This window comes from Trachurus japonicus, chromosome 22 (assembly GCF_045865225.1).
Source record: "Trachurus japonicus isolate A0001 chromosome 22, Traja_1.0".
In the NCBI taxonomy this organism is placed as follows: Eukaryota; Metazoa; Chordata; class Actinopteri; order Carangiformes; family Carangidae; genus Trachurus; species Trachurus japonicus.
This window is the reverse complement of record NC_140928.1, coordinates 24053296-24069547: the sequence shown is the minus strand read 5'-3', so window position 1 is coordinate 24069547 and position 16252 is coordinate 24053296. Positions and strand designations below refer to the sequence as shown.

At 41.4% G+C, this 16252-nt stretch overlaps 3 protein-coding genes across 6 annotated transcripts in view; 1 reads left to right on the top strand and 2 right to left on the bottom strand.

Annotated features, from left to right (window-relative positions):
* Window positions 1-416: 416 nt before the first annotated feature.
* Window positions 417-4756, bottom strand: LOC146964104 (interferon alpha-inducible protein 27-like protein 2A). 2 transcript variants are annotated; one of them, XM_085767505.1, is made up of 6 exons: window positions 4604-4756; window positions 3739-3765; window positions 3490-3660; window positions 3280-3309; window positions 2947-3108; window positions 417-731 (listed from the first exon to the last, which is right to left on the bottom strand). In XM_085767505.1, the coding sequence occupies exons 1-6, from the start codon at window positions 4611-4613 to the stop codon at window positions 646-648; spliced, it is 486 nt and encodes a 161-aa protein (XP_085623631.1). In that variant the 5' UTR covers window positions 4614-4756; the 3' UTR covers window positions 417-645. The 2 variants fall into 2 exon arrangements, with proteins under 2 accessions (XP_085623631.1, XP_085623629.1); XM_085767503.1 differs by lacking the exon at window positions 417-731 and adding an exon at window positions 2502-2747.
* A 1813-nt stretch (window positions 4757-6569) lies between these two features.
* Window positions 6570-13921, top strand: lgals8b (galectin 8b). The gene is made up of 8 exons (XM_085768530.1): window positions 6570-6780; window positions 7114-7202; window positions 8846-9056; window positions 10167-10286; window positions 10401-10427; window positions 11259-11347; window positions 11458-11623; window positions 12696-13921. Exons 1-8 carry the CDS (start codon window positions 6742-6744, stop codon window positions 12843-12845), a joined length of 891 nt encoding a protein of 296 aa, XP_085624656.1. The 5' UTR covers window positions 6570-6741; the 3' UTR covers window positions 12846-13921.
* Window positions 13922-14450: 529 nt separating this feature from the next.
* The window catches only part of LOC146964102 (palmitoyltransferase ZDHHC14-like), a 47802-nt gene continuing 46000 nt past the window's right edge, over window positions 14451-16252 (bottom strand). For 2 of the 3 annotated variants that reach the window (XM_085768527.1, XM_085768528.1), the window contains exon 10: window positions 14451-15594. In XM_085768527.1, the coding sequence (XP_085624653.1) occupies window positions 15118-15594 (477 nt within the window). In that variant the 3' untranslated portion in view covers window positions 14451-15117. The remainder of the gene's footprint in view (window positions 15595-16252) is intronic. The other variant, XM_085768529.1, reaches the window with a different exon arrangement.

Here is a 16252-nt window from a genome sequence, read left to right as displayed (position 1 = left end):
TCTGTTCATGTTTTTGTTTTATTTTATTCGTTTTTCTTGTTTGTTTTATTTACTTATGGAGTTGGGCTTACACATTTATGATTTGAATCTTGCACTTAGAGACACTTTTGGAGTAGATGAGACTGTGATCCAGCAGCACTGTTTATTAAAACTGTTGCTGTGCTGTGTGTGTGTGTGTGTGTGTGTGTGTGTGTGTGTGTGTGTGTGTGTGTGTGTGTGTTTCTGCCCGGAACATTTAGCTTTGTAATAGTTTCCTTTCTCCAGAAACGAAACCTTTCTTCAGTATCTGACCAAAAGAGGGCGACAGAGAGTAGTTTTACCCATGTCACTGTGTTGACAAACAAGATAAATGAAACCCAGCACAGTCTGAGATGTAGCAACTGGAATGTCAGAGGAAAGAAAACAATGACATTAAGTTTTGGCTCTAATGGACATCATTTATTGATGCAGACAAGTTATAAATATGGCAGCACAAATAGATAGCTAGATAACACATGGCAATATAAATCTCCCTCGCAATTTATATGTAGACAATTTCTCCTTCAGTGAGTTTTCTCCTATACTAACACAATTTGTTCCCTCTGTTTTGTAAAAAAAAAAAAAAAAAAAAAAAGCATTCCTAGCATGTTTTATTCCACTAAATTCTCAGATGAGCACAGCCAGCAGTCCTCCCGCTGTTCCTCCAGCACCGGCCACAGCAGCAGTGGTAGCTGATGACAGACCAGCCATACCTGCAAGCCAGATACCATGATTTTAGAGAATGTCCAGCAAAACATCAGTGGATGTGCACAGAGAAGATGACACAGCCTGGTTTGTCCTCAGTGTGACATAGTGAGACATTAATGTGTCTTATGGGTCAATCAGCCTGATGGATTTTCAGTATTTTTTGCCACACTACAGAAAGAGGTGAACCACAAGTGGAGGGGACCTAATGCCCCTTTAATCATTTGTCCAGCAACAGTCATTTTTGTTTACCTGCTGATTGCAAAATAGCCACCACACTTCCTGCTGCCACTCCACCTCCATTAGCAACTGCAGCAGCTGACATCATGGATGCAGCGTAGGAGCCTGCTGCTATTCCAGCTGAGGTGAAGCCTATGGCCCCCAGGACAAAAGGAGCAGAGACAACAGCGCCACCTAGATACAGACAAGAAGACAGAAAAAGACTGTTTAATAGCCTACAATAAGAGGTGATTTTAAATGTAATGATTTTTCATGTCTGGCACCCTGTCTTACCTGCTCCGGCAGCAACAGCCATGTAGGTCACTGAAACACATGACACAAACTAAATTCAACACTGATGAAGCTACAGCAACAGCTCAGCAAGTATTATCAGACATGAGATGTAAAGATTACAATGCAGAATGAAAAGCAAGTGTTTATAGCAAAGAAAATTATTAATGTTGTCAAAGAGCAGTTATACTCACAGAGCCCCATTTTCAGTGAGAGCAGTCAACACACCGCAGCCAAGAAAGTGTTATCTCCAGAACCAGACCACTTCTTGCAGTATGAGAGCATCAACAGCAGCAGCTGTGACGCTCCTGGCTTTATATAGAAGGCTCAGCTGATTTCTACAGAAACGAAACTTAGACTGCATCCGAACACCAGAGGGCGCCTCTACACCCAGCACTTTGTATTTCACCCACACAAGCTGATGTACGGTCTTTTTACAGTCTAAATAACATTCTCGAAAAGTCTCTGTCTGTGGTTACTTATGATTGAAACATTGGAGGGCAAACAAAAGAGAGAAACCATTTAAATGATTAACAGCTGCAACACTACAATAGACCTTTTTAACGGCAGCCAGGCAAAACAGAGTAGGGATGCTGCTATTGTGCATGTTGGCTCATTAGAAAAGCTCATGGAACAGAACCTTAATTAGTATCATTGGTAACCTGTATGTGTCCTACTGTATTATCTCTAAGTCAAAATAGCTGCCAAAAAAAAGGTCTATACTGAGAAGTTGTATAAAAAGCGACAGTGGCAACAAGCCCTCCCCAGGTTTAGGTCTTATTATATTGTGTGAGGTTGTCATCTGAGTATAAATTCTATGTAAATTAATATCTTGTTGGAATATTATTGTCAAGGAGTTGCAGGAACTGGACCCAAAGACTGGGATGGTGGAGAAACCAAAAAAGTATTTATTGAAAAAACAACACAGGTTCTCACACATGAAGCAGAAACACTCTGGATGAAAACAGGGTACGAACACAGACAAAGCGACAAAGGACAAAGGGAAAACATTGAGGTCTGAATACACGAGGGAGAAACGAGACGCAGGTGGTGTAATCAACACAGGTGAGACACATACAGTATAAGGTGATCACAAGAGGAGCACAGGGAGTTCACCAGTCTGGTTCCCCCCAGCTCCAATTATAGGCTACATCCCAGCCTTGTGCACTTGAACTTGGTTGGAAAGCTGTTTGATTATCTGATTTGGAACATACACAGATTTATTCCTAAATCAACAACTGTCAAACCTTGTGTTTAAAAGGAAACACAACAAACCAGAAACTTTTACAGCTTTATACAAATTTATTTGGCACTCGAACTGTTGACACCATGAGACTGCTGTAAATGAGCAGAAATTAAATTGACTCCAGTTTTTTTTTATTTCTTGTCCTTGTTCTTTTCCTCATCCGTTTCCTTAGTTACTTTTCGGCCAAAAAGGCCACCCAGAAATCCTGTCACTGTTGCTCCAGTGCCGGCTACAGCTGCAGTGGCAAACCCTGACAGACCAGCCGCACCTACAGTCAGATACACAGAGAACATCAGTCGGTGATTTTAAGTGTTTGGGTCAAAGGGGAGCTGAAAAAACCTGGTACCACTCTCATCACTCAGCAGTAGTAACATTGGATTCTAACTATTCAACAATCTGATTGTTCTCACTGCACAAACCATCTCATTATAAAGATACAACAAAAAAAGAGAAACATTTTAAAATACCTGCTGATTGCAAAACAGCCACCAGACTTCCTGCAGCCACTCCACCTCCATTAGCAACCGCAGCAGCTGACATCATGGATGCAGCGTAGGAGCCTGCCGCTATTCCAGCTGAGGTGAAGCCTACGGCCCCCAGGATAACAGGGGCCAGGGCCACAGCACCCACTGCACATGAGCAAGAACACATCAGAGGATGGTTGGTTTTCACTAACAAGGTGGCGATTTGTCAGAATATAGGTGATACAGTCTTAGCATGCTGGATAAATGGTTCAATCTCCAACAATGTTTTAAAATTCATTTGTGACTGTCAACTCAGGTGACCGCATAAATCCTTACCTCCTCCTACCACTGCGGTGGCTGCCGTCCCTGGAACAGAAGATGCAAACAGAGATAAATAATAATAATAATGATAATGATGATTCAGCTTTCAAATGACTCATCACCCTTTTTGTTTTGAGCTTGTTTTCTTGCAGATGTTTGATGTTGATAAGGCTGTGAGCATGTGTGTATATTAGACTGTGTAGGCGTGTGTCTGCTGTGACTTACCTATAATGACTTTGGTTGAGCGACTGAGAGATGGATCTTTTTTGTCCTTTTTTCTCTTCTTCTCATCTTTTTCTTTTTCATCTTTTTCATCATCATCCTCTTCCTCATCCTTTAACAATACATCATCGCTGTCTTCTTCGTCTTTTGTCCATTTTATGGCAGGCGTCTCTTCTACAATAAAGTGTAATGAATACAATTTGAGAATGTAAACACATGTAAATCCCATTAAAGATTTTTTTGAAGTCTTACCTCCTCCACCTTGATCAATTTTGGCATCTGCCCGAAAGAAACACAAGACAGAAGCAGAAATGAACATTTGCAGCTCATGTGGCTGAATCAAAGTCTTTTGCTGTGGTTACTTTTGTTATGATTTTTCCATGTTGAAAACATTAAATCATAATCATCATAGTAATTCAAATAATTACTTTCACAACACAGCATGCACTTCAAAGGGCTTCAAAGAACTGGTTTGATGGTGGAAATGACAGCTAATTAATGAGGAAACATTACGGTAATAAAAGGAAAAAGTATCCTAATAAAATACAAAAAAAGAGAAAGGGATGATTTCAAATGATTTAAAAACAACACCCGAATAACACTGATGAGGTATCAGTACTTCCAAACATAAAGTAGATCTGATGTAATTTATGAGCAAGTCTGATAGGGGAGATTTCCATTGGCCTCAGCTGTTAGCCTACCACTTAAATCACAACCACAAGTATAAGGTTCCTCAGTAATAGCCTACCTCAGTAATACTGAGACATTTGGTGTGAACATATATTTAGTATGCTGACTTCATTAAATAAACTCCAGCTGTTTCCTCTACTACATGATGAAACTATGGCTACATGTCAAACTTTTGTAAAATATCAGCGTATGAGTGTAACGTGTTTGGTTGACCGAATGATAGCCTATGAAAGGGACTTTAAAAAAGATTTATCATAGTGGTTTGAATTAAACTCAATTAAAAGATAGGCTACAGACATTTCATTTCCTGATTTACAGTAACAGGGAAAACGTCTTACACCGGTTTTTAAAACGTAACTTATATCCCTGTCCTCCTGCAGCTCTGTCTCCACATTTGCTTTCAATGTAAAACAACAGTCATACTCACAAAGACCCATGTTGAGTAGAGTAGGCTACTCTCGCCTGACGGGCTTGATAATCTGAGAGACGCCACTCGCTCTCCACTAGGTGTTGGGTGTCACCTCTTCTCTGTTTGGTTTTTATGTCTTCTGACAGGAAACCAGCGCAGGGTGAGTTACCGCCACCTACTGGTCGGACTTGGACAAACCAAACCAAAATAAACAAACGTGTAGATCTCTCTCTCTCTCTCTCTCTCTCTCTCTCCCTCTCTCTCTCTCTCTCTCTCTCTCTATGACAGGCAGAAACATAGACTGCTGCTAGTTTATTATTCTTTGGTTCTTCCCCTAGCAGGATGGGAAGTTTTTCTTTGTCTGACAGTTTTAAAAAACCCTTTGTTAATAGATTCAAATTTTAGGAAATATGTTTCTCTAATATTTATATATTTTTCACATAAGGAAGTGTAATTCTGTTTCTGGTTGGTTAAGGCTGCAGTGACAGCACAGCCTCTGCTCTGCAGGGAGCCAGGTTTTCCTGTGCCTCCCTGTTTCAATAGCCAGGCTGTGTTCACTCAGTCTGTACTTTGTCAGGGTTCGTTTTAGTTGCTGATCAGTCACCATGCTCAAATAATCTGCTGTGGTGTAGTCGATTTAGGGCCAAATAACACTGCATTTTGCTCTGTGTTTTTGTTTGTGTTGCCAATAAGTGATGTATTCTTGTTTTAGCTGTTTAGTAATTTCTCTCTCTCTCTCTCTCTCTCTCTCTCTCTCTCTCTCTCTCCAATTAAACAATATAAAAAAAATAAAATAATCTCTCTCCTCCACTTATTTGCCTGCAAAAATCTACAACAAAGATGTTTGTTCTACTCCCCAGTCATTACAGAATTAAAACTCATGCAGTTTCATACTTTGTGTAGTACTTCTAATCTGTAAATCTATGATTTCAGAATCATATTTTTCTTGTCAACATTACTGTTTTGTTTTTCTTTTTTAAAAACTTGAATCCCCACAGGATTTTCTTTCTAGCCTAGGTAGGCTACATGAACAGCCTCTTGTATTTTTTCCCCATCATGTGATTATTATGCTCCTTCTGCTTTTACACAAGGCTCCGTCATCAGCAGACACTAAACGTGTAACATTGCCTCGAACCTGAGGGAAAAAATAAATCACCACGATATATATAACAATGGGAGTCTTATTGGGCTGACAAGTCACTGCCCTAAACAGAGCTGTTATTCACCATGTGTGGGTCTGACCAGCAGGGGGCGACAGCTGCTCCCTCTGTCACAGGTGAGTGGCTGTGAGAAATCCAAGAAGAGGAAACGAAACTCAAGGAAAGAAAGGGAGCCCTGAGAGAAACAGTTACTGGGAAATCAGGATCAGAGAAGACAGGCCCGAAGACACTGTGTGGGGACAACATGTCTTCACCATACATGTGTTATTTAATTATTTAATTACCCTACCTCTGACAGTTTTCTGCTCTCTACAGTTCAATTATATTTACTTTCTATTTACTTCTATTTACTTTTCTAATTTCCATTTTTCTTTTTTAAATGAACTATAGCAGGATAACATAAACAGACGTGTCTAATTTCTAATTTCTTAGCTTATTGGAATGTTATTAGGCTATAGAGATAGATAGATAGATAGATAGATAGATAGATAGATAGATAGATAGATAGATAGATAGATAGATAGATAGATAGATAGATAGATAGATAGATAGATAGATAGATAGATAGATAGATAGATAGATAGATAGATAGATAGATAGATACTTTATTGATCCCATTGCTGGGAAAAGTTTGAAAGAAATACAGAATAACATGATTATTATTATTAGGCTATTATTAGCCTACTGTAAATACTGAATAATATGTTAATTAATTATTGTTATTATTAAGCCTAATAATTATTATTACAATCCGTGGCAGTGAGAAAAGTAGGTTGCCGTTATTTGGTCTGCGTCCATCCGAGCTTGATCACGTGTGGCGACGTGCGCATGCGCGGGGGACCAACCTCTGATGGAGAGAAGATGCCCACTGCCATCGTCCCTGTGTAGCGCAGCAGAGCCGCTGACCGGTCCTGTCTGTCACCGCAGAGCCCGCACTCTCTGCCCGCCGTCTCTCTCAGCGCAGCCGCATGTTGTGATCGGACACAAAGAGGCTCGATGTCTGTGGCAAATGCGAAACACACTGTCCTGAACCCGGTAAGAGGCTTATTGTCATCATTATTATTGTCATGACCAGCCAGCAGCCCCGTGATGCCATCATCATGCACTGATCAGTGACCAGCCTCCTGGAGCCTCACACTGCAGCTGTAAAACAGTGTGTGTGGCTGTGTATGTGTGTGTGTGTGTATGTATGTGTATGTGTGTCTAGACACGGCCTGCTCACTCAGCCGCCCGCTCACTCTGTATTCCTCACAGTGAATGAGGCGTTTGGTTTGAGCTCCCCTCATTTTCAGGCAGCATGTTTGTCTGTCAGCTGTTTGTCAGTGCAGGTCTACCGGTGCTTCACTGTCAGCCACTCTCCACCCCCAGGTGATCCCATACACAGGGCCCATACCTGGAGGCCTGCACCCTGGAGAGATCATCATCATCCAGGGCACCGTGCCCCCAGATGCTGACAGGTAAGAGTTAATGAACCAGATAAGAAACCCAAGATGTGATGATGTGCAGACACCACTTCATATCTGTTCAGAAAACTCAACTTTGAAATGCTCTGGTCTGGTCTGCTTAAGTGGATTGCAAACTTTTAAACCATTGCAACCCTTTTTTATTTTTCTATTCTCTATCTCAAAACACTACAGACATCTAATGTGGCCTACTAAATACAAGTACGAGGGAAATCTGTTGTTTTTATATTGTTCTACACGTCTATGGTTTGCTTTCGTCCTGTTTCCTTAGTAATTTAATTTAAAACTTGATATGTAGTTTGAATGATATTGCACAGCTTCATGGGTTGATTTAGTCTAAAAAGCTACACAGATCAGTCATCAGATTTAAACACACACATGTTTTCATCTTCCATGTTGTCTTGTTTCCAGGAAGTAAAACACTGTTAAAAAAAACTTTCAATAATGACATAACAAAGGCATCTTGTTGCACCTGTAGCTCAGGCTCGGGGTGGGGTCTTTTTTGACAACACCTGACCTACGGTACTTGCATGGACATAGTGAATTCATCTAATCTTATTATTAGGAATAATTAAAGTCATTGTCCAAAATATTTTCCCTCAAATATTTCTGGCTTTTGAAAGGAATTTCTAATGATAATGACTACAAGACTTAAAGCAGAAGTAAGCGATCCGGTCGTTTTGGCTAACTTCTTACAGATGCAGTCCCCATCCTTGTCCCTACGTCACCACATTCACGCACATCCCTTGGCTGCACACACAGAGAGGACCACCCCTTTATGCCGTTCTCTCTCCTCATTGGATAAAGGTTGTAGGATACAAGGAAAGTTTTCTCCTCGTCTTACAGCAGAGCAGAGTGACTGACAGACCCGTGTTTCAGACCAAACACTCTATAGAAGTGATTGCTGTCGGAAGATATAACTATTTAAGACTTATATTAACACAAACATTCACCTTACTTCTGCTTTAATGGACACTTTAAGCTTCTAAAACCAGGATTTATTAATTCTGTATTTGTCAAACTAAAGTTTAAAGAGACAACGAGGAGTTTCTATTTGGTTATAAAAAAGTCTCACGTTAATGTGGATGAATCTACGCTACCCACACTTGTTAATGGCTCCATTTTCGATAAACATATCGTTTTGTCTCTATCGTTATTTTGTTATTATTAGTGGTGGTGGAAATGCTGGTCGAGCCGACCAGCGTTTCCTTACTTTCGGTTTCGTGGCGCGTCATGAGAATAACGCAGCCGAATCGCCGTTTATGGTCGGAACTACGACGGTATGTGATCGTCTTCGAACCTCTGACTTTAATTCTTGATGAATGAAAACATGAGTCTTTCTTGCGCCGGTCAAATAATTTTACGGTGCGCGGAGGCTCATAAATGTAGTGTGAAAATGCTTCGCTTTTCCAAAACTCCTCGTTGTCCCTTTAAAGACATTTAAAAAAAGAAGTTAAAACAAATTAAAACTACATTCACTACAAGACATGGTTTCTAGATCTAGCAATAACCTGTGATAGTGATTTCCTAACATATTAGCAGTTAAGTCATGAAAACCTGACGACACACAGTGAACCTGGCTCCCCTGCGGGGTCTCGGGGCCCTCCGTCTTTAATCCTGGCCTGTCCTTTCTGCAGGTTTCAGATCGACCTGTCAAGCGGCTGCAGCACCAAGCCGCGCTCCGACGTGGCCCTCCACTTCAGCCCTCGCTTCAAAGGCTCGCCCTGCGTGGTGTGTAACTCGCTGCTGCAGGAGAGCTGGGGCCAAGAGGAGACGCTCCATCAGCTGCCCTACAAACGCGGAGCCCCCTTCGAGACCATCATCCTGGTGCACGATGACGTCTTTAAGGTCAGTGGATCCATGCTGAATAGGATGGAAACACAGACAGAGGGGAAAAAGACTCAAAGCTTATACTGGGGTGAAAGAGCGTTACCACAGGTCCTTCCTCCCTGCAGCTGTCAGACTCCACAACAAGAGCTGTTCTCAGCACAAAACATGATTGGATTGGAATGTATACTATATCTTTTTCTTATTCTTATTACTCATTAATCATACTCTATTACAAACACTGCTTTCTTTTTACTGCTAGTGCCATTTGCTATTTATCATCTGCTTTATATGTTTCTTTGCTGTTGTCTGCTGCTGCAATCTCATAACTTTCCCCACTGTGGGATTTTATCAACTTAAGAACATATCCAGAATTAAGGGTTTTATGTCCCAAACTGATCAGGAGAAGCTGATTCATGCTTTTATCTCCAGTAGACTAGACTACTGTAACGGTCTTCTGACTGGTCTCCCCCAAAAAAGTATCAAACAGCTGCAGCTCATTCAGAACGCTGCAGCTCCAGTTTTAACCAGAACAAAGAGATCAGATCACATCACCCCAGTTCTTCAGACCTTACACTGGCTCCCAGTCAGCTACAGAATAGATTTTAAAGTTCTGCTACTGGTTTACAAATCACTGAATGGTTTAGGTCCAGAATACATGAATGACATGTTAGTAGAGTATAAACCCAGTAGAGCTCTGACATCTACTGACTCAGGTCAGATAGTGGAGCTCAGAGTTCAGACCAGACATGGTGAAGCAGCATTTAGCTGCTATGCTGCTCACAAGTGGAACAAACTACCAGCAGAACTGAGATCAGCCCCAACTGTAACCACTTTTAAATCCAGGTTAAAAACATTTCTCTTTTCACGTGCTTATAGCTGAGAACTTAAAACTTTATCTATTTTCTTTCATTTTACTTTTATTTGCTCTTGCTTTTAACTCTGTTTTTAGTGTTTTGTTTGTTTTTATTCTGTCTTATGCTTCTTTTTTTAAATGTTTTGTCTTTATGTAAAGCACATTGAGTTGCCTTGGTATGAAATGCGCTATATAAATAAAGATGCCTTACCTTGCCTTGCCGTGAGATGAATAACAGATTATCTTATTTTATAAATATTTGTCTATACCTACAGGTGGCAGTAAATGGTACTCACCTTCTGGGATACAAGCACAGAATACCACTCAACAGGGTCGACACATTTTCTATTTCGGGGAAAGTCAGGGTACATGCTATTGGCTACATCCCAAACTCAGTGAGTTCTTTCCCCACCTCTTGTTTTCCTTCACAAACCGCTTAGACGTGTTGCTTCTTTCACAGATACATCTCTTTATTCTTTTCTAAATGTGGCTTCTTTTCTCCCTCTCAGGCAATATATTCAGAATCAGGTGACTTGGTGAGTTTTTTCCTTTTGCGTCATCTACATGCAACCCCCTCTGCTTTAATGGGCCCGGTATCTTGTGATGCCGCTAAAACTGGATCACACTTCCTAAATGATTCCTTTGTCTGTGCAATAGAGACCTTTCACTTGTTTAAAAGGACGAGCTCTCTGGTTTATTACAAGCCGAGTGTCGTTTGTCTGATAACGCAGCAGTCACTAAAGTAATCACCGAGCTCTGGGAACACGTCTACAGCAAAGTCCAGTCGGCCAAGAAACACAAGCCCTCAGGCAGTCAAACAGGTTGTAAATAAAGTTCAGCCTGATTATCCAAACCTCTTTATATGGAGGGAAAGTGAAAGTATTTCCTTTTACTGATAATACTGTTCCCACATCTGGAAGACCACAAGAACAAACTTCTATATAATGATCTGTTGCACTGCCTCTCTCAGGGGAATAAAACAGATAATTAATCAAATAAAATGTTGCCAAAATCAAGATAAAAGTGTTTTGGAGAATATATAGATTTTCTTTTTTTAGATGGCTCAGAAATAGAGCTGCAATAAAAGGTTATTTAATCAATTACTGGACTGACAGAAAATTAACAGAGTAACTATTTAGCTAATTGTTTTATTTATTTATTTAATTATCTTTCAAATAAAATGTCAAATATTAGTTGGTTCTAGCTTCTCCAATGTGATGATCAACTGCTTTTCTTTGTAAATTATGTCTCTGGTTATATTGACTGACTAAATATTCTGAAGTCATCACCTGGGGCATAGCTCAGGATTATACTAAGGCAATTATCTCTATAAAGTAAATGTTTCAGCAGTCATATTGTCGTTTCAGAGCTTACCTTACAAAGGCAGCATACTCAAAGGCCTGAGCCCAGGACAGCACATCACAATCAAGGGCCAGGTCAGCATGTATCCTCACAGGTAAAGTGACTAATTCACCTCAATGAAAAACATAAACAAAACACACACACACACACACAAAAAAAACGTGTTTTCTCTGTGGTTTACCTCCTTATCCACGTCTCTTCCAGTTTCACAATAAACCTCTGCAACAGCAGGACGCAGAACATCGCCCTGCACCTGAACCCCCGCATGAAGTCGGGCGTGTTCATCAGGAACTCTTACCTGAGCGAGTCCTGGGGTCAGGAGGAGCAGGAGCTGCCCTTCTTCCCCTTCTCGTCAGGGGATTACTTTGAGGTAGGAAGCAGCCACATCTTCACTTTGCTTTGAGAGGGTTACACCTTCAGCTTAACTGGATGTTCATAACATTTTAATGTAGGTACAGTATATCACATCCTCAAACGGTGAGAATGTTTCACAGCATTGTATGTTGACTTATGATTACTTTTACATTCAGTGTTTTGTTTTGTTTTTTGGTAACATTTTATAATAAGTACACACTATTAGGCATTAGTTAAGCATTAATAAATACTGAATTCATTTGTAACCCTAACACTCAGTGTGTAGTTTATAAATACAGTTAGTGTTTATCAATGATGAGTAAAACATTTTAACTGTGTTTATAAACTACATACTAATGAGTATTCATGTGTTATAATGATGAATTCAGAATTTAATGCTTAACTAATGCTTAAAGGGATAGTTCACCCAAAATTCAAATTTAGGGATAGTTCACCCAAAATTCAAATTTCCAAGTCCTTTTCAGAGTCATCTGTACCTTCTCTGAGTTACGGGGGGGTCCGCGCAGCAGTATTTGTCCATATAATGGTTGTGAATGGTGCTCACTTTTCTTCGTCCAAAAAGACACACCAAAAAACATCCAAATACCTCCATACTGCTCGTCTGTAATGTCCCTCTTGTATTGAAGCCCCGACATGAGAAATTGTTCCCGCCGGACACAAGAAGATCAGTGAACTGAGACACTGGGAGCTTCCGCTACAAACAAGCTTAAAATATAGACTTATTTAATTTTTTTCGGAACAATTTCTCATGTCGGGGCTTCAACACAAGAGGGACATCACAGACAAGCACTATGGAGGTATTTGGATGTTTTTTAGTGTGTCTTTTTTGGACGAAGAAAAGTGAGCACCATTTACAACCATTATATGGACAAATACTGCTGCGCAGACCCCCCCGTAACTCCGAGAAGGCACGGAGGACTCTGAAAATTCTCCCAGCCCTTAGTCGACATGAGGGTGAGTAAATAATGAGCGAAATTTTAATTTTGGGTGAACTATCCCTTTAATACAGTATTGTGTACTTATTATAAGAGTTACCTATTTTTGGTTGTTGTTCTTTCTGTGTTCAGATTCTGATCCTGTGTCAGCCCCATCAGTTCAAGCTGGCAGTGAACGGCTCCCACTTGTTTGAGTTCAGGCACCGGGTGCAGGACCTGAGCAGCATCAACCAGCTGGAGATCATGGGAGACCTGGAGCTCACTGATGTTAAACTGTGGTGAATCTGCAAAGAAACCGGTGTTACAGACACTGTTGTGCTCTAGGCTGGTTCTCAATGCTAAATTAGCTTAGCCACAACGACCCAGACGACAGGGAGGTTGAATTTCAGGTCCAGTTAGTCTCACGGCAACCACAGGTCGGTGATTTTAAGCTAGTCTAGCATTTTTTGGGTTGGGGGGCCGAGGTTCCACCCTCAGCCCCCGGCCGTAGGACTGATGCATGAGAAGGAGCTGTGCTGGAGCATCAGGCTGTGAGCCACCATGACTGTTTACAGCTACAAAGTTAGGTTTGCCTTGGTTCATTTCTTATTGTCTCTAGTGCATCTCTGCTGTGATACGCCGTTAGTGCGCTGTATAATTAAAATATGTAAATGTTAATGGGCGCTTAATTACTGGCTTTGTTTAAATGTAAATACAAGCGATGAATGAAACTGAAGGGCTCCATTTTTTTGGAGCAAGGCCCAATAAAGATCAATCGATTACACTGTTCATTTAAATACGTTCCAAACATTTTTCATAATTATTACATTGTTTGTAGCATTTACAGTCTCCTCGTCGGGGGTGGCGATGTTATAAAAACAACAATCGAACGTATGGTCATTTTTAACATAATTCAACTACATGCGCAATTGTTAATTAGTTTTATCATGACATAACCCAGCATACTTTTGACACTTACATGTATCACGGTGCAGCAGAATTCAAGCACAGTGCGGTACAGGGTCAATTTAAAACCTAACTATTTAAATAATATAACAAATGCTGTTTTGCAACTTTTATGCAAGCTATAAGGTGTCGTAGAATCCTATGCGACCATCTCATCTCACAGTTTCCCCACCTCTGCTCCAAAATGAGAAGAAGAAATGTTGCAGTAAGAAAAAAAAAAAAAACTGGGATATTTTATTTCAAATGTTATTCTGGTTTTTCCTTTTTTTTTGCGTTGTCTGTTGTAATTGTTGTAAAATATGTATGAAAAAAACTTCCCTATGTATCATAAATAATTTAATAATAAATAAATGTGTTACTATTGTCATTTTGTTGTACTTTCTGGTTAATGAATTCAAAACTGCTACAACTTTTCTTATTAGTGAGCCTCAATGGGAAAAAACAGACATTTAGGAAAACATACACTGCACTCTCACCAGCAGTACTCACGATCAACCACAAGGTGGTGGAAGAGATTTAAAGGTTAATTAACTTTTATTATGCAGACACCTTCACCAACCGTCACCTGTCAGTGAACTCCAATCTCGTATTTTTGGCTAAAGAAACAATAATTCCCTTTTTAAGGCATCAACAAATCACTGACTAATAGTGCAAACAGAGTTGTAGTTTAACTCTGTACATCTTTAAAGTTAGAGCCAGAGGCCGTACCAGGACTTCGGTCAGGATGAATGGGAGAGTAAACGGCCCCCAGACCTTCTTAACCTTGTTAGAACAGCCATAAAATCTGCATCATTCATCAGGCCGGCTGGTTTTAAATCTGTCTCGTATACGTCCGATGACCACAGGCACCGGTCACAAGATGAACTCTAAAGGAAACGTCGCCACATGACTCTCACATTAGCACATACTGGGTGTGTTCCCTTCAATATTCATGAAATCATATCTGATAAAAAGTTGGTGTTTTATTAACATCCACAGGAAACATAATAATTTTGTAAGTTGTAATAACCATGGTATAGTAAACAGTCTCTTGTTGGTTTTTTTAAACATAGAAAAAGCAGGATGATATGCATATGATGACATCACCATTGCACTGCTGATCACGTCCAAGAAATTAAAGGCAGAAGACCCAGTCCGATCAGCAACAGGCAAATAGGCTAAAGTCTGTTTTACAAAAAAAAAAAAAAAAAACCTGTCAGACGTGATCCATTGACAGAAATCCAGCCTTTTTACCAAAAATGTCTCAAAACTTTTATCTTCTTCTTTTTTTTTTGTTTGTTTGTAATGGCTCACAGACATATGACACTGTCCTGTCCAGTCTCCAGGAGCTAATGGATCAAAGTGTAAATCAGAGCTGTCATACACTCCACCACGCGAGGAGCCATCTCTACCAGCGGCGGCGGAGAAGTTCAGCGGCTGAGGACAGATGGTTTCTCTTCGGTTCAGTTTTATTCCACAGTTTCTAGCAGCTGAATTTAAAACCACAGCATTTTTTTTATGTCAAATGTCAAATTCAGGAGAATGATGTGGTCCAAAAGTGGCACGGGAGACTTTCAGCGACTGGATGCACGTTTTCAGGAGAGAAGGGGTGGGGGGTGTATATCCACTGTCAGACAGAGCTGAGCTTTACCAGTCCTCTGACAGAGTCCTCGTGTAGCGAGTCCTGGCTGGCTGGGTTGAAGAAGCCGGCCTGCATGGTGTGGCTGTGGCCCAGCGGGCTGCCGCAGGGAAGCATACCCGGCGGCGAGGGCACTTCCTCTGGGGTGAGGAAGTGGTGATGGGCCAGCGGCTCCTGCAGCGGGTGGCCGTGGTTGTGCGCCAGGCCGTGCCCGTGGATGGGCAGCATGTCGGCGGCGTCGTGGCAGCTGAGGCTGGGGGTGGACGTGGGCGGCGTGGGCTGGCCGAGGGGGAGCGAGGTGCACGGGCCGGCCAGGGCGAGGGAGGCGCGGCCCGGTAGAGAGCCTCCGTTTTCGGGGGAGGTCGTCATGATGACTGGCTCGCTGCTCTGCTGCTGCTGCTGGAGGAGGGGGGTGGCGGCGGCCTGCAAAACGAATTTGGTGCTCTGAATGCACTGGTCTTGGTCACACTGAGAGAGAGGGCGGCAGAAAAAGCAGAAGGAAGGAGGAGGAACGGTACGGGAGTGGATAGAAAGAGATAAATAAGGTGCCAGAGGTGGAGGACGGAAATAGAAAACAAATGAGAGGGAGGCGAGTGTTGGAAATTAGATGGAGAACAGTAAAGAAGGAAGAGGCGGTGGATCAAGGAAAACAGAATAAGTGAGGAGGCAAGAGAGGAGGGGGCAGTGATTGGATAAGGGAGAGAAGAAAGAGAAAAAGATGTTAGTACCCATGTTAGAATGCAGAGCCACACCGAGAACCTGCACCAGTAAAAACAGCTCAAGTCAATAGACAGAGTTAGAATCACAGGGTTATTAAGTCACTGCTTCATGGCCTATTGATCTCCGCTGCTTTGCTTCAGAATGGAAATCACACGTCTAAAAACTGGAGCACAGTAATTGGGTTAGACACAGAATCATCGATAGCACACAGCTACAGGGAGCTTAGCTTTAACCCCATTAGCCCTTTTATCACCACACAGCGATCATGTGCATTAGAGACCGGGTTTGCAGATGGAAGAGCACGAGTTGTGCAGAGGTGACGGTCGGTCGGGGATTAAAAAGTCATATAGATAAATAGGAGAAGCATCTTAATGCCTCCCTCCATACCACAGCATGATAAGAAATG